The 27,546-nt window shown below is 48.4% G+C and overlaps 1 protein-coding gene across 4 annotated transcripts; it reads left to right on the top strand.

Annotated features, from left to right (window-relative positions):
• The first annotated feature begins 997 nt into the window (after positions 1-997).
• On the top strand, positions 998-27,184 carry ABCA5 (ATP binding cassette subfamily A member 5). Of its 4 annotated transcripts, none has more exons than XM_015279943.4 (39): positions 998-1,110; positions 2,811-2,924; positions 3,833-4,037; positions 4,899-5,060; positions 5,290-5,387; positions 6,195-6,424; positions 7,354-7,495; positions 7,686-7,874; positions 8,177-8,324; positions 8,626-8,794; positions 10,203-10,261; positions 10,677-10,787; positions 10,959-11,134; positions 11,374-11,493; positions 11,744-11,882; positions 12,147-12,237; positions 12,419-12,558; positions 13,996-14,115; positions 14,984-15,185; positions 15,411-15,580; positions 16,323-16,456; positions 17,534-17,671; positions 17,864-17,977; positions 18,267-18,437; positions 18,946-19,059; positions 19,188-19,325; positions 19,442-19,516; positions 20,155-20,246; positions 20,593-20,713; positions 20,797-20,914; positions 21,048-21,139; positions 21,296-21,471; positions 21,972-22,047; positions 22,132-22,226; positions 22,509-22,628; positions 22,761-22,910; positions 23,365-23,444; positions 23,704-23,759; positions 24,296-27,184. In XM_015279943.4, exons 2-39 carry the CDS (start codon positions 2,820-2,822, stop codon positions 24,401-24,403), a joined length of 4,944 nt encoding a protein of 1,647 aa, XP_015135429.2. In that variant the 5' UTR covers positions 998-1,110; positions 2,811-2,819; the 3' UTR covers positions 24,404-27,184. The 4 variants fall into 4 exon arrangements, with proteins under 4 accessions (XP_015135429.2, XP_415695.4, XP_015135428.2 ...); XM_415695.8 differs by having other exon boundaries at positions 998-1,125; positions 4,902-5,060; XM_015279942.4 differs by having other exon boundaries at positions 998-1,125.
• Positions 27,185-27,546: the final 362 nt, after the last annotated feature.

Below are 27,546 nucleotides of genomic sequence, written 5' to 3'. Positions count from 1 at the left end.
AGCACTGCAAGTAGGATACAACCAGGAGCACTTCGAACTAAGTATGAAAAGAGACCACAACAGACATCGAAGTGACCAGAAGAACTCAGCCCCAGACTTCTGTGCTGTTTGATGCTCGTTGGATGACGATAAGAAGTTTGTCCTTTCTTTTTCTCATGGAAGCTCAAGTTATAATGCCCTTCATTTACTCACTCTTCATTAAACAAAACTAAAGGCATTATAATTAGAACACTCATATTTATTGCTCTTCTCTTCCCTTCCTTTCCCTTCCCTTCTTTTGTAAGACATATCATCTCAGCTTATCACCAATAAGGCATAGATGTATAGATATACATATATATGGATGTGTCAATATGCAGATACAGAGATGTACAGATATACAGAGACTCGGAGGTATGTAGTTACACTCTGTGCCTTCATAGATTCCTCTGTGTATCACTAGCATACAAATAAAGGTTCAGTGCTGGGAGCTCAGTGGCTGCTGCTCTGAGTGGCATTTTCAGTGCTTTTGTTCTGTTCCTGATAATGCAATAAAATGACAGAAAGTTCCAGAAGCAGACAGGGAGCGCAGCGCTGGGTCTGTCGTGGGGGTTCCCACTCTGCCCTGAAGCTCCAAGGGGGGACCCCCGCCCAGAACCCTCCATCCAGGATCCCCTCTCCAGGACTCTTCAAATCAGCACCCCCCCCCCATTGAGACCCCCCTACCCAAAGCCCTCCATCCAAGACCCCCCCCCCATCGGAGCCTATCCAGAACACCCCCATCTGGAATACTCCTATCAAGAACCCTCCCATCCAAGACCCCATCCATCCAGAACCCCACCCTCCCCATCCACAACCCCTCCACCTGACACCCCCCCCCCAGGACCCCTCCCATCCAAACTCTCCCCACCCCCCAAAGCCCCACCCCCCCATCCCCAACTCCCTCCCCCCTCCATCCCGCAGCTCCGTAGGGCGGCTCCGTTCCTCCCGCTCCGCCCCGGGGCGGTGGTTCCGGGCTGCCCGGCCCCCCGCTGCGTCCCCGCCGCCACCGCCGCGTCCCCGGGCCGAACCGGGCCGCTGAGTACCGCAGGTGGGGAGCGGCGGTGATAGCACCGGGGGAGCGACCTCGAGGTGCGGAAGGGGAAGGTAAAGCGGGATGGGGGGGGTGAGGGAAGAAGGGGAAAATATATATGTATATGTATGTTACAGTAAAAAAAAAAAAAAAGAAAGAAAAAAAAAGGAAGGGGAGGAAGAAAAAAAGGAAGGAAGAGGAGGAGTTTTCCTGCACCTGTGTCCGCTACTGTGTGGCAAATGGTGTTTGTTTATTGTGGCGGTATGTCGGTGTTTGCTGCGCGGAGGGGTGAGGGGGGATGCGGGGCTGAGCCGTGTGTGGACATCAGAGCGCTGCCAGGCCGGTGTTTGGGCTGCGGGAACCGTTCCTGAGCGGCACTGCTGGTTATTTTCTCCCTCTAAGGAGCGCTAGCGCTTCCTACGTGCAATTAATTAGGAAAGCGGTGATGACCCTGGGATTGCTTTGGCTGAGGTGCCCGCAAGGAGCCGCGTTCCAACCTCTTCTGTCAGTGCAGCGCCTGGGGATGTTTGCGGGCTGAGCCTTTTCCTTCTGTGCAGTGCTGTGCTCCAATAGAGATGCCCGTGCTTCTCCCGTGCTCCTGCCCTGGGGGCTGTTCTTACCCCCCCCCCCCCCCCCCCAGGTTGTGCTCTCCCTCTCCATAGCGCTGTGCAGCACCGCCGCCTCATCTGGGGATGGCAGATTGCAATGCCATGAAATAAATGAGCATTTTTCTCCCTCCGGCCCAAACGGTGTGAATGGAACTATGGAGGAGTTCCAGGGAAGATATGGAGTTACTGTTGTGTTGTTTTTTTTTTTCTTGTTAGTGGATAAAATGTAATTAAAGGAGCAGTAAATGGCCTTAGCGATTGATTCTGATCAAATCAGCTTGCCATTAAAATAAGCAAAGTGAGACCGACGGCTGGCTTTGCTGCTTTGATGCAGTGGTTGTCAGCGGGGACCTCAGCGAAGCTTCTCCTGCTGAGCTGTGCTCCTGGGAGCAAACACAGCACCCAGCAGTGTGCAATGCACTCCCAGCACCGCGTGCTCCGGTAGAGCCGTGCACGAGCACCGCGCTCCTCTGGAGTGCTTCAAGCTAAGCTGATGGCGACAGTGCTGCCATCCGAGCAACCTCGTGTGTTTCTTCAGTCGGATGAGGTCGGTGCTCCAAAAATAGATTGCCGTATTAAAATACAGTGGAGGGGGGAAGCTGAAAGTATGTGTTGTCTGAGAGATAACGGAGAGAGCGGGGCCTGCTGCAGAGCTGCTCCCAGGGTGCAGGCACCACAGACCCGGAGCTGCTTGCGTAGGGGTATGGGTAAATGCTTAAGGTCTTTCCTGATGGAAAAGTGAGCTGGGGCAACGAGCTGTGCTCGTGGGTGATGCAGCGCTCAGCCCAGGGGCCTCTGCCAGCCCTGAGCTCCCATCCTGCGCACGGCTGAGATGCTATTGGTTTTAACTGATGTGCGATAGGATGAGCATAAGGCCAGTTTGGCTGTGAGCGTGCCTGGGGCTGACCCTGGGGTGCAGGATTCCTTGGGTGCACCCCCAGCTCTCCGCCAGCCAATTTCCCAAATTCCTCCTTGTTAACAAGTGCTGGCAGTTTCCTGATGCAGCAGGCACCCAGCACGCATATTGGAGGGCATTTTTAGAGATACCGAGCAGAGCAGCTGCCCGGCTTTTGCATTTCAAATTGCTTTCTCATTTTGTGTTGATTTCGTTCAGTTTTGTGGGTTGTGTTTTGTTTTTTTTCTCCCTTAAGGCTTGAAAAATGGCACCAAATGCTCCAAGAGAAGCAGGAGTGTGGAGGCAAACCAAAGCGCTCCTGTTCAAGAACTGCCTGGTGAAATGCAGGACCAAGAAAAGCAGCGTCCAGGTGAGCAGAGCAGCACTTCTGCACATCGGTGTGGGGGGCAGTGCTCCGTTTTACAGCCATACTTCTGAAGCCTCGGGGTCTGCTCTGAATTCTGGTTTGAAAAAGGCTGTTTCAGAAGGTATTTCACAATCCTTTGGCTGGAAGTTCATCTTAAGAACGTATGGCATTATCCAGGAAATATTCTTGAATTAGCATGGCAACCTTAGTGCATTTTCCAGAACGTTTGCACCCTTCCTAGCGATCACAACTGGCCACTGCAGCAGAACTACACCTCTTCAAAAGGTTTTTCTACTGTAAATGTTCAGCTCTTTGCATAGGTGATGTGTACAACAAGCTTTGAGGTGAACAAGATCAGTGCAATGCTTGGCTCATTGTTCGGCGGTTCATGGTTTGTTTTGTTTCTTTCCAGCTAGCATAAGCTTGCAGATATTTGAAGCATGCAGAATTATCCCTTTGTACCTTAAATTGGCTCCTCAAGTTACCAATGCATGCCATTAAAATCCTGCTTCAGTGCCAGGGAAGGATTTGGCATTGAAATTGTTGTTGTATGAAGAACATTCCGGGAACTTTACTGTAAAGTAGTTACATTCACAGTCCATTGTCTGAGCTCTGGGCATGAGGGGGGGTGGGCTGATGGTTGGACTTGGTCATGTTAAAGGTCTTTTCCAACCTCTATGATTCTATATGTGAGCATGGGGTGGATGGGTTGATGGATGGACTTGGCCATCTTAAAGGTCTTTTCCAACCTCTATGATTCTATATGTGAGCATGGAGTGGATGGGTTGGTGGTTGGACTTGGCCATCTTAGAGGGCTTTTCCAACCTCAGTGACCCTATGAACCCACTGTAAACTCTTGTGTCTACAACCGCTCCTTGAAGTTTTCGTTTTTCCTTTGCTTCTTCCCACAGGAGGTCCTTTTCCCTCTCTTCTTCTTGTTCTGGCTGATCCTGATGAGCATGATGCACCCACACCGGTGGTACGATGAGGTCCCCAACTCCAACCTGGGCGTGCTGGACCCCTCTGTGCTGGTGAACTTGGTGGTTGGGTACACGCCGCCCACCAGGATGGCCAGGGAGATCATGAGGAAGGTGGCTTACGATAACTTCGAAGACGGTACTCTGAGCTAAGCAGTTGGCTTTTCTGAGCTTGTTTCCTGCTGTGGCTTCTGTTTAGTGAGGCAGCTCGCTCTTGTTGCTAATGATAAGGGGAAAAAAAAATCCCGTCTCAGATAAAGAACAGAATGTGAGGGTGGTTTTTGCTTGATTAGAATGTGTTCTGGCACTGCCTCCTGAGCGTGCTTCCCGTGCTGCTGTGGCAGCAGCGAGTGGTTTATAGCTACAGAAGGAGTTCTCAGAGGGCCCAAAGAGCCCCTGAACCTCTGCAGGGCAAACTGCAGCTGCCCATGGCGTCCCTGTGCGTGTTCAGGAGGTGCTGCTGCCCTGCAGACTGTTCACATTGAGTTTTCTATCCCAGTGCTTCTATCCAAGCAGCATTTCTTTTTTACTGATGATTCCAATTAACACTCTCACCTTTTCTTTTGACAAGCATACACAAATATTTTTAAGTGCTTTGCCCACCGGGCACATCTAGCAGAAACCAATATATCCCAAACCATTCTGATGCATTTTTGGTTTGGTACCCTTGATTGTCTTCCTGGTGGTGTTCATGCTTCAAAGGTACCACTGGGAGCAGCACAGCCCAATGCCTGTGTTTTCATTATGGGTATCCTCATCTGCTTTCTGCCTTTATGTTTCCCTTTGGTTCACCCACCTCAGTACCAAGCGACAGTTCTGCAGCTTCAGGAAAATGCATCCTTTACTAGGACAAAAATATATCTCTCTCTCTCTATATATATCCCAAAGCAAATAAATCATTAATGATTAACATGGCTTTTCTTTAAAATAAGCAGCATCGCACCCTTTTCCTTCCTGCAACCCCAGCACGTAAATCAACATCATCATTTCCTCCATCTAGCAGGCCTCATCACAGAGGAGTATTTAAGTGAAGAGGACCTGGAAAAGGCCAGTGCTTCCAAATCCTCCAACTTTGTGGGCGTTGTGTTCAAGGATGCCATGTCCTACCAGCTGAGGTTTCCTGACATGGTGGCTATGGCTTCTGTCTATACAGAGTCAAGAGGTAGATGTTGCATGCCCTTATGTGGGGGATAAACTGGAAAATGAGATCTTTTGTCTTTCTTTGGTCTGATGTTCAGTGGGTATGCGTATAAATGTGTGTGTGTGTGTGTATTTCTTTCTTTTTGGAAGTTGTTTTCACCTCTTACAAGGCCTGGCCTCATCTATATGTTGATGCTATGGCTGCTCTGTGCTCGCCTTCTTGCTTTTCACACTGCCTTGCTGTTCTGCAGCCAGCTGCTCCAGCATGCGGATGAGTTGTGAGTCCATCACATACTGGACCTCAGGATTTGCGGCTCTGCAAGCATGCATAGATGCAGCCATTATACAGGTCAGTCCAAAGAAATAATGCAATACCACCACCGGGGTTCAGGCCATTGAACCACAGAATGTTTGGGGTTGGAGAGGTCCTTAAAGCCCAGCCAGTTCCAACCTCTGCCATGGGCTGGTTACCATCCCTACATCATAGACTCATTAAGGTTGGAAGAGACCTCCAAGATCCCCGACTCCAATCCCAACCCATCCCACCGTGCCCATAACCACGTCCCTCAGTGCCACATCCCCATGGTTCTGGAGCACCTCCAGGGGTGGTGACCCCCTGTTCCCTGGGCAGCTGTCCCAGCGCATCACTGCTCTTTTGGAGACGAAATTGTTTCTAATATCAACCTGAACCTCCCCTCTCTCAGCTTAAGGCCATTACCCCTCATGCTATCACAGTTGCCCTGGGCCCCATCCACAGCCATGGGCACCTCCAGGGATGGGGCACCCACAGCTCTGACAGCAGTGCCAGGGCCTCACTGCCATCTGAGCAGAGAATTTCCTTCTCACATCTAGCCTAAATCTCCCCTCTCTTAGTTTTAAACCGTTCCCCATCATCCTATCTGCCCATGCATTTCTTCATTGTTGTCTTCTAATCCGTACAGTGCCACACCAAAAACTAGCTTGAATCCAATGAGCTGCTTAGTTTGTTTGCCACATCTGATGCAGAAACATTCTTGCCCAGCTGAATAATGCAGACATTCCCCCCTTGCATCCAAATGAGCCCAGTGCACATCAGCATTAAACAGAGCTGCCTTGTCCTTGGAGCAGGGCTGGGACGTGAGGCACGGTGTGAGCCCTGCTCTTCCTTCCCTGGCAGCTGAAGACCAACCAGTCCGTGTGGGAGCAGCTGGAGCTGACGAGGGCCATGGCGATGGAGGAGGCGGCCGTGATGGAGATCGACAATTTTCCTCGTGCCATCATTTTGATTTACCTCGTCATTGCTTTCTCACCGTTTGGGTATTATTTGGCCATTCATATTGTGGCAGAAAAGGAGAGGAAGCTGAAAGAGTTCTTAAAGATATTGGGACTTCATGATACTGCCTTTTGGTACGTACTTGCTACGGCCCTGACGTGTAATTAAACCAACCTACCTCCATAGTTTTCATGGGACAGCAGCCCAAACAAGAGATTTTAACATGCTTTGTTACTGGAGTGGAAGTTGTCCCATGTAGTGTAAGGCAGTTGGTTTTGCTGGTTTTTTTTGTTTGTTTGTTTGTTTGTTTTTTCCCAAATCATAGGATTTGCTAATTCAAACACTTGGATAACTGCAGCAATAGAATAGGCTGAGCTTTGCCTGTAGTTTCTTTGTTTTTCCTGCTGGTTTTTGCTGTGTTTCTGCCCCGGACCACTCTCTGACATCAGTTCCCTCTGTTTGTGGCGCATCTTTGGTCACAAACCTCATTCCTGATGAGTTGGATCCTTCATGGCTATGGTGCCCATTGCAGGTCTCCAGCAATGCGTGTTATGTTTCTGCTTCAGGGAATCGTGGGGTGCAATGGGGATGGTCCATTAATGCAGTGTCTGGAAAACCACTGGAAGACCTCAGAGAAGTGTTTTGTTTTGTTTTTTTTTTTTACCACCAGTGCACAACCCGCAGAGATCAGAGCTGCTTTTGTGAAGGATAGGGTTTTATTACCCACCCGGCTACTGGAATGACCAGCGTGTTAAATTTTAAATAGAATTTCTTTAATTATTGAAACCTACTGCTCAGTTTCCCTCTGCTGGTTGAACGAGGAAATTAATTATGCAAGTTCAAAAATAAAGACAAAGGTCACGAATCACCCAGCTGTCCATCTTTGGGGTGCTGCAATGCTCACAGCAGCTCCAGGGATGCTCACAAGGGCTCTTGTTTTGCCACAAGCCTGTCTGTGGCGCAGCAGCCTGGAATGTGAAGGAAAATAAGCTTAGGTCTTTCTGCATGTTTTGGGCTGGGGGTTCATTCAGCCTTTCTGCTTGTCTCCCCTTTTTGCCCATAGGCTTTCCTGGGTGCTGCTGTACACCAGCCTGATCTTCGTCATGTCCATCCTGATGGCTGTGATCGCCACGGCCTCCTCTCTCTTTCCCCAGAGCAGTGCCTTCGTGATATTCCTCCTTTTCTTCCTGTATGGCATCTCCTCCGTAAGTACTCCGGGTCCTGCTGAGTTTGGCAGCCCTTGGAGGTGTGTTCCTTCCCACCTCATCCCGTTCTCTTTGCTAAAACAGATGCCACATCTTTAGGACAAAGCAGTGTCTTTCCAATTGAAATTTTCTGTACCTGCTATTTCTCTGTTTCTCTCTCTATTTGTGTTTGTTTATTATCCATCCTTAGGTATTCTTTGCCCTGATGCTGACGCCCCTCTTTAAGAAGTCAAAGCACGTGGGTATCGTTGAGTTCCTGGCCACGCTGGCTTTTGGGTTTGTGGGGCTGAACATCGTCCTGCTGGAAGACTTCCCCAAATCCTTCGTGTGGCTCTTCAGCCCTTTGTGCCAATGCAGTTTCCTGATTGGCATCGCGCAGGTAGGGATCCTCCTGCTGGGAGCCATAGAGATCATTTAAAATCATTTAATTATTTTTTTAATTAAACTAACGGTGAGGAGAAGTACCTATCTTCACAACTCCCCGTGGTGCTTTTAATACCGAGATTAAAAAATAATGTCCAAAGGAAAAAACATGGTAAAAGTGAAACACAAGTGCAGCACCATGCAGCTTTACCCTTTGTGTTTGCTGCTGTGTTGGTCACTCTTTAGTTTTGTTCTGCTGCATGGTTTGCCATGCTGGTATGATGCAGATGTGCAGCACCTGTCTGTGTTTGTTGGCAGGTGATGCATTTAGAAGATTATGAAGACGGAGCAACGTTTTCCAATCTAAATCACGGTCCTTACCCACTCTTTATCTCCTTAATTCTACTGGTGCTGGACAGCATATTTTACCTGCTGGCAGCTGTCTACCTCGATCAGGTTATTCCAGGTACATGCATGCAGGAAGCTGGGCTGTGCTAAGGGTGTGAATTGCTGCAGCCCCAAGCCCAGCTGAAGGCTGATAGAACCAGGTGGTGCCCTCTTGAAGCTGGGAGAATTGGGGTTCTTTTGGTGATGGAAATGATAAGTGCGGATCATGTGTGCATGGCCTGCAGAATCCCTCCTCAATTAGGATGTGGGCTGGCTCCCAGACTTCCAGCAGGGCAGCTCATAGCTTTTATAGCCACAACCCGTAGGCTGAAGTGTATTTCACGTTACTGTTAAGTTTTCTTTTTCCCTTTATTACTCAGGGGAGTTCGGACTGCGCCGCTCATCGTTTTTCTTTATGAAGCCCTCATTTTGGTCAAAGCGCAGGAAGAATTACGAGGAGTTGTATGAGAGCAGCATCAATGGCAACCTCAGCTGCAGTGAGATGGTCGAGCCCGTGCCATCCGAGTTCCAGGGGAAGGAAGCCATCAGGTACAGTGCATGCCTGGATCACCTGAGCCCTCAAAGTGAAATGTAAAACATGACAATTCTTCCAATTTCTCTAATCCACCGATTCAAATGGCATATGGTATGCATTGCAGTGACTTCCCATGCTCAGTGAAGCCCCCCCGTCAGCTCGATGGAAGCTGTCTGGGGGCAAATCGCTGGCCTTAAAGTGTGGGTTTGTTAGTGTGCTGTGATCCTTCAGCTCTCAACCCAGCTGGTTTTCTGTCCCACAGGAGCATTGCAGATGCCAAAATGCCCTCTCTGCTGGGAGGGGTCGTTTTCTGGTAACTCTTGAGCTGAGCTCTAGGTTTGTGCAAGGGCCCCTGTGCTCCTTTCAGGCCAGAGGGGAGCTCTGTGGTGGTGTTACCCAGCTGTCCTATGCAAGGGGTGAAACAAAACTGGGAAACAGAGATGTGTGCTCTCATTGTTCACTCTTTGTTTTGCCATCGCCCGCTGTCTTGCACATGGATGTCGTGTGTTTTTAGTTGCATCTGCAGAATCTTTCCCCTAGTCCTTGTTTTCAGCATTGTCCATCCACGTGGCCCCACGTGACCTGAGGTCTCTCTTTGCTCCCCTTGGCTGATTCTGCTGTCTCAGATTGAGCTCTGTCTGCACTGTCCGCATCTCTTTGGGTGTCTGCCATAGGTGGAGGGATACACTTCTGATCAAAACATTCCCATGAGGACACTGTGGCCATTTTTTTTTACCTTTCTCATCCTTGCTGGACTCCTTCCATCCCGTCCCTTTGCCAGCTCTCCATCACTTTCCCGTTGTCTTGTCACTTCATTGTCTTTCGCACCATTTCCCACCTCATTCTATATGTCTGTTACTTCCTCCCCAGCCTCTTTGTCTAGGTGTCCATTTCTCACATCTTGTTTTCAGGTAAACTGAGTGGTTTTGTTGGTGTTTTGTTGTTCTTCTCTATTTGAAAAGCAGTGGGGCTGGAAGGAACATTTTCACCTTTCTTGGCAAGAAAAATACTTCCTTTTTGGCTCATTTTGTCAGAGAGCCATCTGAAATCATGACTTTGGAGCCTGTTGTACTAATACCTCTTTTCCACAAGTGTCTGTTGAACCTGCTGTCAGCTTGTGAAGTTGCAGCTCAGTGCCCTTCTCTGGCCTCTGGTTGCCTTGTTCCGCCATATGAAAGAGATACGGATGGAAATAATTTGATCTTCCTTTATAGGAAATGCATAAGGTGACAGGAAGAGCTTTCTGATGGCAGGGTGGAGCTGGGTGAAGTTCTGGGACAAGATGTCCCATCCCTTGCCTTGCCTCTGTGTCTCTGAGGGCTGTTTTGTGCCAGTTCAGCAGGGCTGTTACGCAGTGCTGATCATTCACAATGACGTGCAAAGATCTGAAACCAGCTTATACAATGCCGTGTCTTCTTTCAGAATCAGCTGTGTTCAGAAAACATTCAGGAAAAAAGGGGAAACTGTGGAGGCTCTCAGAAGTAAGAACCCTTTAGCTGTTAAGCCGCTTACCAGGTGCAGAAGAGCAATAGCTGTGTTGCTGAGTGCTCTTTTTGTCTTTCAGTTTGGGCTTTTTGGTTTCTTTCAGTGGGGTGGGACTCGGAGCATGAGTGCCAGATGTGCTGTACGTGTCCTCTCTCTCTGCTTGGTTGTTAACATGGGTCGCCAAGGCCAACCTGGTGACCCCTCTGCCCCTGTCAGGGTTACAGCCACCCCTGCCCCATCTCCCCATCCTCTCACCTTGTTTCCCTGTGGCACAAAGCCGTAACGAAGCCGGGAGCTTCCACCCAGCAGACCATAAATGCATACCCCATATGGCAGTATTTGAATTCACCTGGCTTCGTGTGCCGTGGGCGCATCACCAACCTCTGCTCTCCATGTCCTCCTCCTGGCCAGACCTGTCCTTTGACATCTATGAGGGGCAGATCACAGCTCTGCTGGGGCACAGCGGCACCGGGAAGACAACACTGATGAACATCCTCTGTGGGCTGTGTCCCCCGACAGACGGTGAGCCAGGAGCTTTGCTTCTAAAACCATTGGCCCCCTGATTATTTCTGTGAATAACATCTCCAAGTCCTCTCCTTGCCCCTTTTTTTGACTCCCTGTGCCTGCATTCTGGCTGGCTGTAAAAAAAAAAAACACCCACATCTTACCATGGACTGCTGTGGGCTTTTGTAGGGTTTGTCTCTGTCTATGGGCACAGAGTCTCCGAAATCGACGAGATGCTCGAAGTGCGGCGCATCGCAGGCGTGTGCCCACAGTCCGACATCCACTTCGATATATTGACGGTGGAGGAGAACCTCTCCCTCTTCGCTGCCATTAAAGGAATACCTCAGAATGACTTGATACAGGAGGTAGGTGGCTTGTACCCCAGTATTATGTTATATCACAGAACTGAAGAATCTTGAGGTTGGATGAGAGAGCTTGGGACCATCCAGTCCAATGATGACCCATTCGTTTTTTCCTAGCAACCTAAAGCACACACAGAACATTTTAAATCCTAGCATTAATTTGAGTGCTAAACATTGTAAACTAGTTTTAAAAAGCCCGTTTCTTGTTTTTTAATCAATAAATCTGCTTCCTGTGTGCAAAGGTGCAGAAGGTGTTGCTGGATTTGGATATGCAGCCCATCCGAGATAACCAAGCCAAGAAGCTCAGCGGGGGACAGAAGCGACGGCTGTCAGTTGGCATTGCTGTTCTTGGGAACCCAAAGGTGAGGGTTTCCAGTGGTTCAGCCTTCATGCATGAGGATGTCAACCCATTTGGTGGGAGCAGAAGCTGTGGGTTTGGTCTCTTTGTGAAATACAGAGCTGGGAAGTGCTGTGATGTTTCCGACGTGCTTTGGGCAGCTAACTAGCAGCTGCAGACCAAAGAGCCCGTGTCCGTTGCTGAGGCAGGACTTTCTGAGCCCAGCATCTTGCACGTGCTCATGGCTTTGCAAACACTTCTCCTTTTGCACAAAGGTTTTGCTGCTGGATGAGCCGACAGCAGGCATGGATCCATGCTCACGGCACATTGTCTGGAACCTGCTGAAGAACAGGAAGGCGAATTGCGTGACGGTCTTCAGCACTCACTTCATGGACGAGGCAGACATCCTTGCTGGTGAGTTGGGTTTTGGGGCCACTTGGCGGTCTTCTGGTTCAAAGGGCCTTCTTCATTTATTATTATTGTTGATAATTTGCTCAGGGAAGTGGTGGAATCACCATCCCTGGAGGTTTTTCTTGAAAAAGAGAGATGTGGCATTGAAGGACATGATTAGGGGGCAAGGTGGGGATGGATTGGGATTGGACTTGATGATCTTAGTGGTCTTTTCCAACCTTAATGATTCTGTGATTTTTATTATCAGTCTTATTTATTGATTTCTAGATCGTAAAGCTGTGATTTCTCAAGGGATGCTGAAATGCCTTGGATCTTCTCTCTTTCTGAAAAGCAAATGGGGAATTGGCTACCGCTTGAGGTACTTCTTTTGTGTGCTATCTGCTGCGTGGTATCACCTATCAGTAAGAGAGACCCTCACCCCAAAAAACATCCTTTTATCATTCTTCCGAGTGCTCAGTGTTCCTCAGGCTGCTATGCCTGATACGGGCATCAGGAGGAAAGCTAGCTTTTAAAAGCCAGTTTCTTGTGCATTTCTGCAGCATGCACATTGATGCCTACTGCAACACGGAAGCCACGACCTCGCTGATCAGGCAGCACATCCCCGCAGCCAGCCTGATCCAGGAGAACACCCAGCAGCTCGTCTACACACTGCCACTCCGGGACATGGACAAGTTTGCAGGTATTGTGTGGGGTGGGGTGGCTGTAGAAGAGAAATCGAGCAGGAATGGGTGTAGCTTGCAGTATTTATCAAATTGCCATTTCTGCATTTGTTTTTTTTTTGGCGGAAGGTCAGGCAGTGAGGTTTTTCATAGAATCACGAAATGGCTGGGTTGGAAGGGACCTTAAAAGCCCATCCAGTTCCACCCCTGCTCGGGGTAGCGATGCCCCCACCAGCTCAGGCTGCCCAGAGCCCCATCTGTGACCATGGGCACCTCCAGGGATGGGACTACTCTTGTAGTGTAAGACCCTCCCCCCTTATTCTATCACTGTCTGCCCATGTAAAAGTTGGTCTCCATCTCATTTATAAGCTCCCTTTCAATACAAATTGCTTTCATTCTCATACGTTTCTCAGCAGGTGAGGGCCCTCTTGCATTCTTCAAGGGGCTGTGGTATGTTAGGAGATACCAAGAGCAAATGCAGGGGAGCTGCTTGCAGCAGAAATATGAGTCTCCATTGTCATAGAACTCTGTGTCCAGCAGAAGCATTCTGTTGCTGCAGGACACTGCAGTGAAGCCAAAAAGTCCCACAACGATCCCCTTGTTGTGAGCCGCAAGGAGCGTCCTGTCCTCACACTGACATTTGCTGGTGAGGGGGAGAGCAGGAAACAAATGCGTTGGTTTCACTAGATGGCAGCAATTATCTGATTTTAATTGCACACGGTGTTCCTTGTCCGTCTCCCAGCAGGAGATGGAAGAAACGGCATGTCCTTCTCACGCTATGAGATGCCAGGGGGGATCAATGCTGATGTGAACGCAGCTCATATTTCATAAATGCTGTTTTCCCACTGCACTTAACTAGTTAATAATTGATTGCCTCTACCTTTAGCAGTCACTGTGTGTGCTTTTGAAAAACAGCCACTTTTGTGCACGACCGAGCTGATTCCTCCAGAATGGCTGAGGAAGGCTGTGCAGCTGGAGAGGCCTGCTGAGCACTGGGGAGTGCCCAGGAGCTCTTTCCATCTCACGTGTTGGCTCCAGAACTTCTTGTTTTGTCAAGTGCTTCATTCCAGAGCACTGACAGGAGCCTGATGATGAGCTTATAAGCCCACTTTCTCTGGGATGAGCTGTCCTGCAGCACTGTTCCCAGGAGAGGGATCCAGAGCCTCTGGGTGATCCCTTACAACCCAAGCCATTCTAAACCAACGCTGAGCTTTGGGATGCTGATGTGCTTCTCTTAAGCCACACACTGCGTCTTCCGTACCTGACCACATGGTTATGCCAAAATGAGCCTGTCCCACTGCGGTTTTCAAGCCATGACCATTTCCCTTGAGGCAAAGCAGCCACATTTACACAGGGTGCCTTAGGGATGTGGAGCATTCTAGCTTGCTGGAGGATCTGTCAGGAGCACGAAGCCGTTGTGCCCTGCAGCAAGCATTGTTGCTCCCTCCTGCCTGCAGGCTTGTTCTCCGACCTCGACACCCATTCCCATCTGGGTGTGATTTCTTATGGCGTTTCCATGACGACGCTGGAGGATGTCTACCTGAAGCTGGAAGTTGAGGCAGAGATTGACCAAGCAGGTGGGACAGCCCATGGCACATTCCTAATTTCCCTTGTATTTGGTGTGCTCTCAGTTAGTGGAGCGGTGTCCCATGGCCGCTGGGAGGAGGTTTGCTGCAGAGGCAGGAGTTAAAAATCCCCTCACAGAGGGCTGTGTCCAGCAGCACAGGGCAGCTTGGGTCTCATGTTGTCCCAAGTGTATGAAATATGCAATGGGAGAAACACAGAAAAGCAGTGAGCTGAGTGGGGAGAAGTTCTGGGAGGGTTGGGTACATGTGCTGCACCGACTGTCTCTTCTGTGATGAATTTTTCATCCAGCGTACTTACATCTAACTTCCCTGATTCATAGTTGAGCTTTTGAGGTCTACTTTTGTTGGTGGTGGTGGTTTTTAAAGTGCTTTATTTACGTAATGGAAATTTGGGGAAATGGTAAGGGCACAACATAAAATTCATCTCCAGCCTTCTACGTGGGTGTGAGGAGGTTCAACAGCTGGCTGTGCTGAAAAATGCTAGTGCACACCTAGGCTGATGGAATGAGACCAGGGCAAGTCTGCATCATCTGAGTGTTTGTAGGCTGCTCATTTTGCTCTTCCTAGGATGGAAATTTGCATCAGCTGCTTTCAGTGTCTGATCTGTGTGCAGTTCAGAGCTTTGGGGTGTATTGGTGTCATCATGGTTGAGAGCTTTGGGGTGTATTGGTGTCACTGGGGTTCAGAGCTTTAAGGTGTGTAGTGTCTTGGTGCTACCATGAGCCTGGGGTGGGAGCAGATGGTTTCTCAGTAGTGATGGCAAAGAGTCAATGGCCCATGAGCTTCCTCCAGCCCCATGGCCTCAAGCCATGCAGCTCTGTCCATCCTCCTGGTACCGTGTTCCTCTCTTCCATCACAGATTACAGTGTGTTCAGCTCCCAGCAGGCACAGGAGGAGACGGACATGAGCTCGCAGGATGACATGGAGCAGAGCCTGCTGATGCTGCCAGAGGCCAGGTCAGCCCCACAGAGCAACACAGCCCTGTGGAAGAAGCAGGTTTCCACCATAGCCAAGCTGCACTTCCTCAGCCTCAAGCGTGAGAGCAAATGTGTCAGAGTGATGTGAGTATCGGGGCCTCGTGGGCTGTACACAGAATCCCCAAAACCTGTTTGAATCATGCCAGAGAAATGGCAGGATGCAATTTGTTCGTGTTCAGATATGACTGTAAAAGATGTGAGGCCATCCAGTACCGTTGAGTAGCTGCGTGTTGGGGTGATGTTGCTTTAACTAACGTGCACATATCCTGGGCTGAGCTTTAATAAGACCAGACCTTTTCTTTCTTTCAGGCTGTTGCTTTTCCTGATCTTTCTCATCGTTCAAATTCTGTTTTTCCTCACACACCACTACATCAAACATTCACTTGCTCCACTCAGGCTCTCCCCAGAGCTGTACCTGCTGAGGCCCGGGGAGGAGCACCACAAGTACAGGAGCCGGCTGCTGCTGCAGAACTCCACAGGTGGGAGGGCAGGGGAAGAGTGCGGGATGGTGAGGAGGATGGTGGGGGCAAATATCAAGTTTCGGATATTTTTCCTTAATATGAATTCAAATGAGGAGTTTCTATGGCCAGCTGTGGTAGAGGGAGAATCCTGAGTGGTATTATAGGGTTGGCCTTGGAGATCCTCCTCTCACCCTGGTAGTGCTGCGCTTGTTGTGTCCAAGGGGACAAAGGTGACCCATGTGAAGGAGTTGGGCAGAAGAACATTTGGGTGCATTGAAGTCCTGCTACAAAGCACTTTGTAAAATTACCTTCTGTTTCAACATAAAATGTTTAACAGTGGGTAGCAGCAGTGCGGGCAGTAGAAATAAACACATCTTTGAGAATGTGGGACTCAATACTCAATTCGTACTCAATACAGTTGTTCAGTCCTCCAGACACCGTATCAGAGTGCCACCAATTTCCATCTGCCTGCTCTGAAGCAGAGTATCCTGGTGATGCCCCTCAGCACGCTGCTTCCCGCTGTCACCTTCAGCTGGTGTAGCTGAATTGGATAATACAACCAAAATGTCTTTGGAGCTCCTGGGAGGGCTGCTGAGCAGGAAGCACAAATAAAACCATTTGTGGTGCTCAGAGCAGTAGAGACCTCTCTTTGGTCATCACGTGTAATGAAAGGGTTGTCGCTCATCGTAGGGTTGTGAAAACGCAGCACTAATTCTGTGCAAAAGGCTGCAGTCTGATGATGTTTTCCCACCTCCTGCAGACTCGGATATCGATGACGTCGTCCGCTCTCTTGGCAGCATGAACGTGCTGGTGGAGATGTTCAATGGCAGCGATTACATTTCGGCTGCACCTCACAGCGCGGGATTGAATGTGTACGACCTCGAATCCCAGCAGGTGAGATGGGCAGGCAGACAGACAGACGGTCGGACACACGGGTTTGCTCTGCCCAGCTCTGGCTTCCTGGCTCTGTACCTGATGGGGTGGATGCCGAGCGCTCACTGGAGGTGATGGGGTTGAAATTTCATCTCCGCACTTTGAGTATCCAGGGTCAGCTCTGTGTATTGGAGCTGAGGGCTGTTGTCAGCAAGGGGGTCAAATTTAAAACAAAAAAAAAAGATAGTCTCGAGTGTTGAATTATATAATCAAATAGTGTCATATAATAGCACTTATGCAAGAGGACTGCAGAAAGGACTTGTGTTAACAGGATGGAAATACGATCAAAATAAATGTTCTTTCATAATGAGAATTATGGTCGATTAATAAAACTTCTATTCGCCCTTTTCCCTCACAAACACACAGAAAGCCAAGAGAAATATTTTACTTCACGACAGACCTGGCGTATGGGTTTATTTTTCACTTGCACTGGCTGAATTGCCCCATCTGACAGAGTTATAATTCCATGGCACTCTCCTGTGTAAAGAAAAATGAGCATCTTGGGCTGTGCGTGTTCATTTCAGTACGGTCACTGAAGGAGCTGAGGACAATTTTAATGCTGGGGTTGTACTTCATCTCCAGCAAAGGAAATGCTTTGCAACGTGCCAGCTCTGTCTCACGTTCCCATTCTAATTCCTTGCGACTGTTAATAGTGCTGTCACTGCAGGCTTTAGCTAACATAAATTGTTCCTTGTCTGTTCTTCAGATGCATTAGCAAGAAGTTATGAATGCAGATCCTTATGTGTTTTGTTTTTCAGGCTGTAATTGGCTGGGCCATCATTTGTCACGGTGTAACAGTTGCATAAAATGTTTTGGGAATTTATTCCAAATAATTTGTTCTCCATGAACATGACTGTTTTACTGAATTAGTTTGTGCTTCAACCACCCTGAGCAGCACAGAGCTTCCTGCAAAGCATCCTCTGTCACACAGAGATTTTTATTGTTCTTCAGGTTTAATTAACCCCATTGGAGAGCCCTCTCAGGGTGTTGTTACCCTTCGTGCAGAATAATGAATATAACAAATGCTTCTCTTTCCAGAACTACGTTTTTACAATCGTCTTCAACAGTACCATGGTGCACTCCTTGCCAGTTTTGATGAACATCATTAGCAACCTCCTTCTACGTGCTCTAAACGTCACCGAGAGCATCCAGGTCTGGAGCCACCCCTTTGTCCAGGTGAGCCAACCCAAAGCCCTTCATCCAGGTGTGCGTCAGCTGCAGCAGAGCTGCTCCTAAAGCAATGTTAGAATAATTGCAGTCGTGTTCCAACCATAAGTGTATAGCCTTTTTGGTGGGGTTGTCTTTATTTATTTATTTTTTTTGGCCCATAAACGTTCTAGTGCTGAAGAAGTCCCCTTTGTGTTTCAGGATCTTCCAGACACCGTTTTCAAACTAGAGATCTATTTCGAAGCCGTGCTGCTGGGAATCATTGTGACTGGCATGCCGCCCTACTTTGCCATGGAGAATGCAGAAAACCGTAAGGTAAACTCTGTATGAAGATCACCAGATCTTCACAGCCCTGGGGTCTCTTGGGAATATCTTGGGAAGTGTTCTTGGTAGTGCCTTGCAAGGCACAAGGAGCAGCACAGCTCTGGCGCTGGCGGCGTTGGGTAGAGCAGATTTCAAAAAGCCCTTTGGCTCTCCATGGGAATGGAATGATAAATGGGCAGCACACTCTGATCTCATGTCCAAGTGATGCTTTGTAGCTAAAACTGGGATCCCACTCATGCACCAGAGGTGAGCAGTGTGGGTTTTCCTTTCCCTACCACAGCTCAGGGCGTACACACAGCTGCAGATAGCGGGGCTCTACCCGTCGGCGTACTGGGCTGGCCAGGCCCTCGTGGACCTCCCGCTGTTCTTCTCCATCCTCGTCCTGATGCTGGGCAGCCTGTTTGCCTTCCACTATGGCATTTATTTCTATGCTGGCAAGTTCATGGCCGTGGTGAGTATTGGGGGGTAGAGCACATGTGGGTGTGCTTTTAGTGTCCACAGAAAGTCCATGATCAAAGCTCCTGGTGCAGAGGCATCAACACGCCAGGAACCAAAACCACTTCTATCTCTGGAAAGAAGAATTTATTTTTAGGATATTTGAGGGATGTGGGGTTTCATTCAGGCCCAGAACAAAACAGAGCTTTAAAATACAGAGCTTCCCAAGGCAGTGGAGCATCACTGTTTGCTCCATCCGATCATTGCACCACTGTGCAACACACGGCTGCCGACAGGGTTGCAGTGACTGAGCTCAGAGCAGCTCTGCAATGAATTGCAGCGTGTGATTAAGTGGAGGGAGCTCCAAGTCTTCGTGTTGTTTGCATTCAGAGTGGGTTTGTCTGAAATCTCAGCTGTAATGGAGAGGAATTGGGTTTTCCCAGTTTCTTTCCCAGAATCTGTTTCTCTTCACTAATGGGGTTTGGGATGGGAGCGTTGTGCTGACATATCTCTTGTCTCTGCAGCTTTTCTGCCTCATTGGCTATGTTCCATCAGTGGTGCTGTTCACCTATGTGGTCTCCTTCACATTTAAGAAAGTCCAAAACACGAAAGAGTTTTGGTCATTTATATACTCAGTGGTGAGTAACTCAGCTTTGGTGAAGTGAGAATTAAAATAAATAAATAAGTAAATGAGGCAGCTTATCCCTTGAGACTTGGAATTGAACGAAAATGCCTTTTTTTTCCTCCCTTTTTTTTTATTGTACAGACAGCTTTGCTGTGTATGGTTGTCACCGAAGTGGCCTTTTTCCTGGACTTTGACACGGTGACCACCGCCCTGCATTGTGTCTTCTGCACCTTCGTTCCCATCTATCCCCTCATTGGCTGTCTGATCTGTTTCATTAAGGTAAGGGCACGGAGGAAATGCTCTCAGAGCACTTGTAAATGGCTGAGCGAAGTGCAATGTGGGATGTGCAGTCTCTGGTGGGTAATTTCTTAAGCATGTTTTTTTATCATTATCAGGTCTCATGGACAGGCAAACAGAAGAGAGGGGAATACTATGACCCATGGGATAGGCTCCTGGTAGCAGTTATAGCTGTAAGTATGATTGTTTGCCATACTTCCCATAGAGAATTGCAGACTCCCACTGAGACACCCCTTCTTTTTGGGCTTTTGTACTAATACAACCTAGATCTAATGCTGAGCATCACTGGAGCCTGCTGCTCTGTGACCTGTTGCAGCAGGAGCGGTATCAGTAAAACGCGCTATGCCTACCAGTTCAACATATCCTGCTTCAGTAGTGTTATTAGCAATGCTGTTATTAATCCTAATTATTGTGGGAGTCCATACTAATGGAGCTCCAGAGCAGGGGAGAAAATAAGCAGTTCCTCCTAGAAACCAGGCAATTGCCATGAAATCAAAGCAGCCTTTTCCTATCCAGGGAAGCAGGGATGTAATGATGTGGACATGGTGGTAATGGGTCAACAATTGGACTTGTTCAACTCGTTGACTTAGTCATTGGTTGGACTTGGTGATAACAGAGGTCTTTTCCAACTTTAATGGTTCCATGGTTCTATTTCATCATCTCAGAACCATCAGCATTTCTGTGGTGGTGAAGAGTTGTCTTTCATCGCACTGCTGGGGGTCACCTGTAGGGTCACCGAGAGGGTCACCTGCGGGATCTCCACCCTTGAAGGATTATCAGTGCTCTGATGGGCTGGACCTGTGTGTTTCAGCCCTATTTACAGTGCATCGTGTGGCTCTTCCTGCTGCGGTGCTTCGAGTTGAAGAGCGGAGGGAGAACCATCAGAGAGGACCCATTCTTCAGGTGGGTTTCTCTGTTGAGTTGACTTTTAAGGAGTAGTGCGAAGGACCAGTTCTTAAAAACAGCACTGGTTGTTGCTATAGCTATAGGGGATGTCACGGGAGATGAAATAGCTGTGTTGTATCCCATCCCAAACGTCTGAAGGATTTGTTGTCATAGCATCATTTGTCTGAAACCCAGTCAGTAAAGTGCAGAAATGTATTTATTTATTTAAAGTCATCTTTGTGCAAAATTGGGAATCATAATGGCAATCTATATGAAAATAAAGAGTTTTTGAATGCAGAGTTTTTCTCCCAAGCGCAGAATTTTTCACCTGACTGCTGACATCCCAGTGTTTTCTTCCCCTTAGGAAATGCTCTAAAAGAGCAAAGTCCTGGAAGCTGCCAGATGCTCCATGCAATGAAGACGAGGACGTGCGGGCAGAGAGGCTGAGGGTGAAGGAAGCGTTGAGCAACCCCAACAGCGAGGAGGTAACACCATGCCCTGACAAGGACAGCCCAAATGCCAAACCCATCATTCTACAGGCCTGGTGGGCTCTTCTGTCCGTCCTCAGGTGCCGGCGATCCTGGTCAGCAGCCTGCACAAAGAGTATGATGAGAGGAGGGAGTTCCTTTTGGGGAGGAGAATAAAGAAAGTGGCCACGAAACACGTCTCACTCTGCATCAGGAAAGGTTCGAGTTGAGCTGTTGAGTTTTTGGGTGGGGTTTTTTTTGGTTTGGGTTGTTTTTTTTTTTTTTTTTTTTGGTATGTTTTAATTAATTGATCTGACCTCACAGGCAACGTTTTGTGTTGTTACATCTTTAGGAGAAATCCTGGGGTTGTTGGGACCCAATGGAGCTGGGAAAAGCACACTGATTAATATGCTTGTTGGAGAAGTTGAGCCAACCAGTGGGCAGGTAGAGCCTTTCTGCAGACATTAACAGAAAATGAATCCATGTTGCATTTATTTTATAAGTACTGGTCTTCTTGGATGTCTTTTGTAACGTGTTAACACACACAAAAAACCAGTTCCAAAGCTTACAATGTTGTCAACTTCTACATTTCTCATGCAGGTCCTGATGGGAGGTTGCTCTCCTGGAGGGAACAGCGAAGAGGACTCCATTCAATTTGTGGGGTACTGTCCTCAAACCAACCCTCTCTGGCCAGATATCACCCTGCAGGAGCACTTTGAAATTTATGGTGCTATCAAAGGAATGAGTCAGGCTGACGTTAAGCAAGCGATAAAATGGTGAGTAGTTTATTGTAGACACCTTGGAGGTTATAGCCGGTGGATGGGTTTGGTGTTTTTTTTTTCTACTTTCTCTAATGCATTTTATTTTTTTTTCACTCAAGTTTGTGATGGGATCACTTTAGCCAATTCAGCAAGTCTCAGTTTGTGGCTTAGGAGGTGAAGATTTAGCCATACGAAATTCAATTGGTATTTGTGCTGTTGGGTTTGTTTGTTTGTTTGTTTGTTTTCTTAATGTCTGAAGTCCTGGGGGCATCCTTGGCAGGGGCTGCAAGACAGCACGCCCAGGGCTCAGAGCCATGTCTGGTTCTTGCCTCAGGCTCCCTGTGGACATGGAAGTGCCCAGCTCCCATGCTGCTCATTGCTTTGCTTTTTTTCATACAAATATGCGTAACTGAGTTCTTTATGTGGATCTGTGGAGGTATGGTGTGCTGGGAGAAAAGCTGACCCATCGTACGTCGCCTTATGTGCGATTCTCATCTCCTCTTCTCCTTCCACAGCATCTCAAGTGCCCTGGATTTTAAAGACCACCTGCAGAAGACGACAAAGAAGTTGGGCGTGGGGCTGAAGCGCAAGGTATGGGAGAGCTCCCAGGGCTGCCACGGGGCTGCTGGCAGGGGGTGGTGCTGTGTCCTCACCCCTTCTTTTCCTCCCCCTCAGCTCTGCTTCGCCTTGAGCATGCTGGGCAGCCCCCGCGTCACGCTGCTGGATGAGCCCTCCACCGGCATGGACCCCAAGGCCAAGCAGCGCATGTGGTGAGTGCCCAGCGGGAAAGCAACCCTCATACCAGCAGCAGTGTGTGCTGGGACAGCAAGCCTGTGTTGCTGCCAAGTGCTGACATTCAGGTGCCTTTAACCACAACAGCTGAAGGACTGCAGAAACCAGCAGGATGCAAACACGGAATGCGTTTCTCTCTTACAGCAGCTCTGTTTGCTGATTCCCTTTGTAGCATCTTCCCGACATCTCATGCGCAGCTCCGAAGGTGGTTTTGCTGCTCCTTCAAGTCACGTCCTGCTTTACCCTTTGCTGTTTTGCAGGAGGGCAATCCGAGCAGCCTTCAAAAACAAGGAGCGGGCGGCCATCCTGACCACACACTACATGGAGGAGGCGGATGCGGTGTGCGACCGCGTGGCCATCCTGGTGGCCGGGCAGCTCAGGTACTGCTCTGCAGGGTGGGCTGCTGGGGGCTGAAGGATCCATCCCTTGGGAAATGCAGGCAGGCAGCTTTCAGTTCTGTTTCTCTTCCATCTGAATTTGAGTATGTCGTGATGCATCTCTGCAATTGGCAGGTGTATAGGCACCGTTCAACACCTGAAGAGTAAATTCGGCAGAGGGTACTTCTTGGAAATGAAATTGAAGGACACAGCAGATGTACAGCAGGTGGAGTACCTGCAGAGGCAGGTCCTGCACATCTTCCCAAACGCAAACCGTCAGGAAAGGTAATGCTGAGCAGATGGGCAAAGAGCCCACATTCGTGCAAGCCTCCAATTTCACAATAGCTCTTTCCTATTGGGTAAGGAAATCCATAGTACAAATGTTTGCAAAAAAAAATACAAGCAACTTTAAAAACGAAGCAAGCATTTTGCAAGCCAGCAAAGCCTCAGTGCTGCTGCTGATGCTGGCTGGTGCTGGCACAGCTGATGCACACCCACATTTCTGCATAACCTGACAGCTTCCTTCTCTTGAAACGGTGAATTCTGAGTCACCGAGTCCCTGCCCTTAGCTGGAAGCTCATGGTGGGAGGGTAGAACACCCATGTTGTCCTGTGTGGCAATGGCCCAACAGAAGGTGTGGAGCAGTCTTCAGAAAACAAATTTAAATCCATTCCTTTGGATATTCGTATTTTTGCTTTGTTTCACCTGGAGCTGATTTTGCTTTGTTTGTTTCTTTCAGCTTTGCTTCTATCTTGGCATATAAAATCCCTAGAGAAGACGTACAGTCGCTTTCACATTGTTTTTCCAAGCTGGAGGAAGGTAACTGAGCACTCACCACGTCCTGCCTGGGTATCTTTCTGTCTCCCACAGCTGTTCATGTGCCTTCATTCGCTGTGAAAAAGCACTTTGACATTTCCATTTAAAATCCATTGAATGTATTTGTTTCTCTGCTATTGCCCCTCTCATCTCTGTCTCTTGTGAAGCCAGAAGTAAGCACGTAAAGCTTTAAACGCTTTAGATCCGATTTCCTCAGATAGCAAAGTGTTCCTAAGTGTGTTTTCTCACACTCTTTTAACAGTGAAATACGCCTTTAACATTGAGGAGTACAGCTTTTCTCAGGCAACTCTGGAACAGGTATGTTGGAGCAGGCAGTGTTCCATGGATGTGACCATGCCATGCTGTGGCCCTGCTGGTTTTCTGGTTGGTTTTTCTGGGGCTGGAAAGAAGCACCAAATATTAAAGTTTGCCACTTGAATCTGCAGCGGTATGTTCTGTATTTGTACAGACTGTCTTGTGGCTGAGTTTGTTCAGGCATAGAATCATGGAATCGTATGGGTTGACAGTTGGACTTGATGATCTAAGTGGTCTTTTCCAACATCACTGGTTTTGTGATTCTATGATCCTGTGATAGGATAAGAGGTAATGGCCTTAAATTGCAGCAGGGAAGGTTCAGGTTGGATATTAGGAACAATTTCTTCTCCAAAAGAGTGGTGATGCAGTGGCACAGCTGCCCAAGGAGTGGGGGAGTCACCATCCCTGGAGGTGCACCTGGACTGCGGGATGTGGCACTGAGGGATGTGGGCAGTGGGATGGGCTGGAGTTGGGCTTGGGGATCTTGGAGGTCTTTTCCAACCCTTAACGATTCTATAACTCCACGATTCTAATTCAAGGTCTTTGTGGAGCTGGCCAAGGAGCAGGAGGAGGAGGAGGGCAGCTTTGGCACACTGAACAGCACGCTGTGGTGGGACCGGACACAGGAGGACCGGGTGGTGTTCTGAACGGTGATCCCAGCACTGCTGTGCTGGGGGAGCTGCGTGGGAACTTCAATGCTGGGACAGAGCAGGAAGAGGATGGCATTCAGAAACGCTGAGCACTGATATGTGAGGTGTGCTGCAACTGTGGAGCAGGCAGTGAGGCTCCCCAGGCTGCTGGGAAATTCCTGCTCTGCCAGTTGATTCCCGGTTTGCATGGAGGGAGGAGATGCTACTGGGATGGCCTCTGGTCCCCTGGGGCTGGTGGTTTAGCACAGCAGGTCAGGCTGGCCTTGTGGAACCCTTCATCAGGGAAGCACCATCCCCAGAGCATCCTTTCCTGCTGCACCATGCTCCTGCTGCTGATCCATCCCCGCCCCCTGCTTGGAAGGCACAAATGCCTTGAAGATTGGGGCATAAATCACTCCAGTGTAGTCAAATTCACTGCAAACGGGTTCTTGAAGTGCACTGCAGGCCCGGCTTATTGTCCAACCAACCTGGAGCTGCTCGTTTGCAGATAGGACACAGCACTCATCAACTCTTGTGTTCCTTCCGACTGCAAACTGGCAGATTTGACTGCTGCGTGCTGCTGGTCCTGGCAGCACCAGTGAGTGTAATGCATGCGCTGTAGGGTTCAGTAAGTCTGCAGAAGTGGATGCTTTTTCCCCCAGCTTGGTAAAAGTACAAAGGCATAGTTGTGTAGTTATGGGATTTGCAGAAATGTTATTTCTTATCTTTGTTCAAAGCAGTCTAATTCCTTTTTTTGGGGTGTGATGGCGTGTACCCAGCCAGCTGTTCCTGGACATGTGTTCCTCCTTGGCAGTGGTTAAGCACATGCAGTACTGTTGCCTCATCTGTCTTTGTGGTCGCAGTGGGTAACACAGCAGTGTGCTCAGCACGCTGTGCTTCCTCCTGGTGCAGCAGCTTTGCAGTCACCCTAATAAACCCAAAAAATAAGATCCCAATTCACGACTTCACAAGTAAGAATAGTGCCTTTATTTTGCATCAAAGCACTACAAAGAGAATTACATTATCCTTTATCCTAAGATGCAGCAAATATATGTTTAAAATATATTATTTTCTACACAAAGCTATCATCACTTTTTTAGTTTTGTACGTGTAATTGAAGATTAGCAGTTCATTGTGTTCTGCAATGAGCAAACACAGTGATGCATTTTTATCAAAGCGTTGTCTTCATAACTCATATCACTTGTGTATCTTCACTTTAAAGTTAGAAAACACCTTTTGTTTGGCTTGAGAGTACTCAGAAAGGTAAGGATTCAGGCAGATCATTGCATCCCAGCTGTTGTATGAAGTCTGTCACAGTGGTTTATTGTCACACCGAGAGCCCAGATCTGTTTTCCTTTGTCCCCATGGAAACGTTTCTAACCAACGTGGGGAGTTGTGAACTCTGTGTACCACTTTTGCTTCCTCCTTTGTACCCATAGACTGCATATAAGAGGGTAGAGTTTGCCTTGTGGTTGGGTCCCTGCAAGTGTTCCTACAGCTGCAGTGCAGGTGGGTTCACATTTGTGTCTCACAGTCCTTTGCCGTTCATGTATGTCCAAGATAAGTGTCCCCAAACCCACATTTCCACCATCTCTTTGTACGTGGTGTTTGCCAAGTGTCCTCCACACATCTATCCTGCAGCCTAGCACACACTTCTTTCACGTAACAAAGGTGCAGTTCTGAGCTGTTAGCCTCGATGGCTTTGTTCCTTTTATTCTCTTTCACTTAGAGATAATAGACTGTAAAATAGTTCTATACAATAATACTTCTGTCTGGGTAACATCACCTTATTTCAAATAGTTCCACGTTGTCTGACCTCTAAAGTAGACCCTACACAAACTTTGTTAGCATCTAGGTTTCCTCAGCTTGGTGCTCCTCATGTTTACTTTGGTGTAACTTCGTTGGTGGTAGCACCGTGTTTGTGCAGATCCACCTCCAAAGAGTCAGGCTCATTGAGTTAGCATTGGGGGATCTTCTTGGTGGTGCTTTGTTGGTGCAGCTCCATGTGTCGGAATTGGGCTCATTGAGTTACCTGCATGTTTGGGTGGGATCTTCATGGTGGTGGTGGTGTGTTTCAACGTGGCATATATTGTCATCCCCAAACGTCTCTGGAATCGTGGTGTACTGTTGTCAGAAGTCTTCCAACATGTCATACGGTGTCTGTAATTGCCAGAACAAGGAAAAATATGCAAAACTAAACCATAGAATAGAACTAGAATTACACTGTAGGCTAGAACCTTACTCCTGCATATGCAAAGCCTTTTGTTGAGCTGCTACTGGTGACACTCCAAATCCCTGCCCTGCTGTCCGTGCTCAGTTGGTGCTATGGGAGGTGGAACAGCTGGGGTCACCATGGGTCTTTGGGCAAATCAGTCGTGCCACTTTCTCAGACATAATGGTCATCAGCTTCTTTGCAGGGTTGTTGTGATAATAACTAGCTCCAAAACTTTGGAGATGCCTTTACTTTGGGTGTTGTTATAAGAATGTATTTTTACACGGAGGGATTTAATGCGTACCAAAAAAAGTCCTTGTTAAAAGATACCTGTGCACTGAGTGAAGTCTATAACGTAGCCAGTGTTCAGCATTCTGGCAGCAGAAAACAGAAGGTAACAGCTCTGCACGTGACGTGTCTGTAATGCTCCTGATGTTGGAGTCAGGCATTTGATTCATTTGTGGGTTATTTCATACTTTCTTTTTTTTTTTTTCTCTTTTTAACCATTATGATTCTGTTTGTAAAGCTGAGGGTTTCCCTTTTCCAGCAGAAAGTACTACCAAAATAAAGATGGATTGGATTGTTAAGTGCCTGCATTTGTCTGATCCCACAGCCTGCGGCGGTGTTGTGTCTCAGCCGGACCCGTGCATTCCCAACACGTGGGGTGGTGCACCCATCGAAAATTCGCCCTGCCAAGAGGAGCACCTCACTGCTCTGCTTGGATCCGTGCCTGAGGCAGACTCAGTGGGTGGCTGCTGGAGTGGGTGGGAGGAGGAGGAGTTGGTGAAGGTAACCCATCACCAGCCCTGAGATCTGATAAGGACATGATGGAATGAAAGGGGGTTATGCATGTGACAAGTAACCCCACATTTGTTAATTCAAATGTGGCCCAAGTTCTCCGTTTTCACACCAGTTTGCATTTAATGGTGTCTTGAGGGCAGCGTGACAT

This window comes from Gallus gallus, chromosome 18 (assembly GCF_016699485.2).
Source record: "Gallus gallus isolate bGalGal1 chromosome 18, bGalGal1.mat.broiler.GRCg7b, whole genome shotgun sequence".
NCBI classification, from domain to species: Eukaryota; Metazoa; Chordata; class Aves; order Galliformes; family Phasianidae; genus Gallus; species Gallus gallus.
Note: the sequence above shows the minus strand (reverse complement) of the source record. Positions and strands in the feature narration are given on the sequence as shown.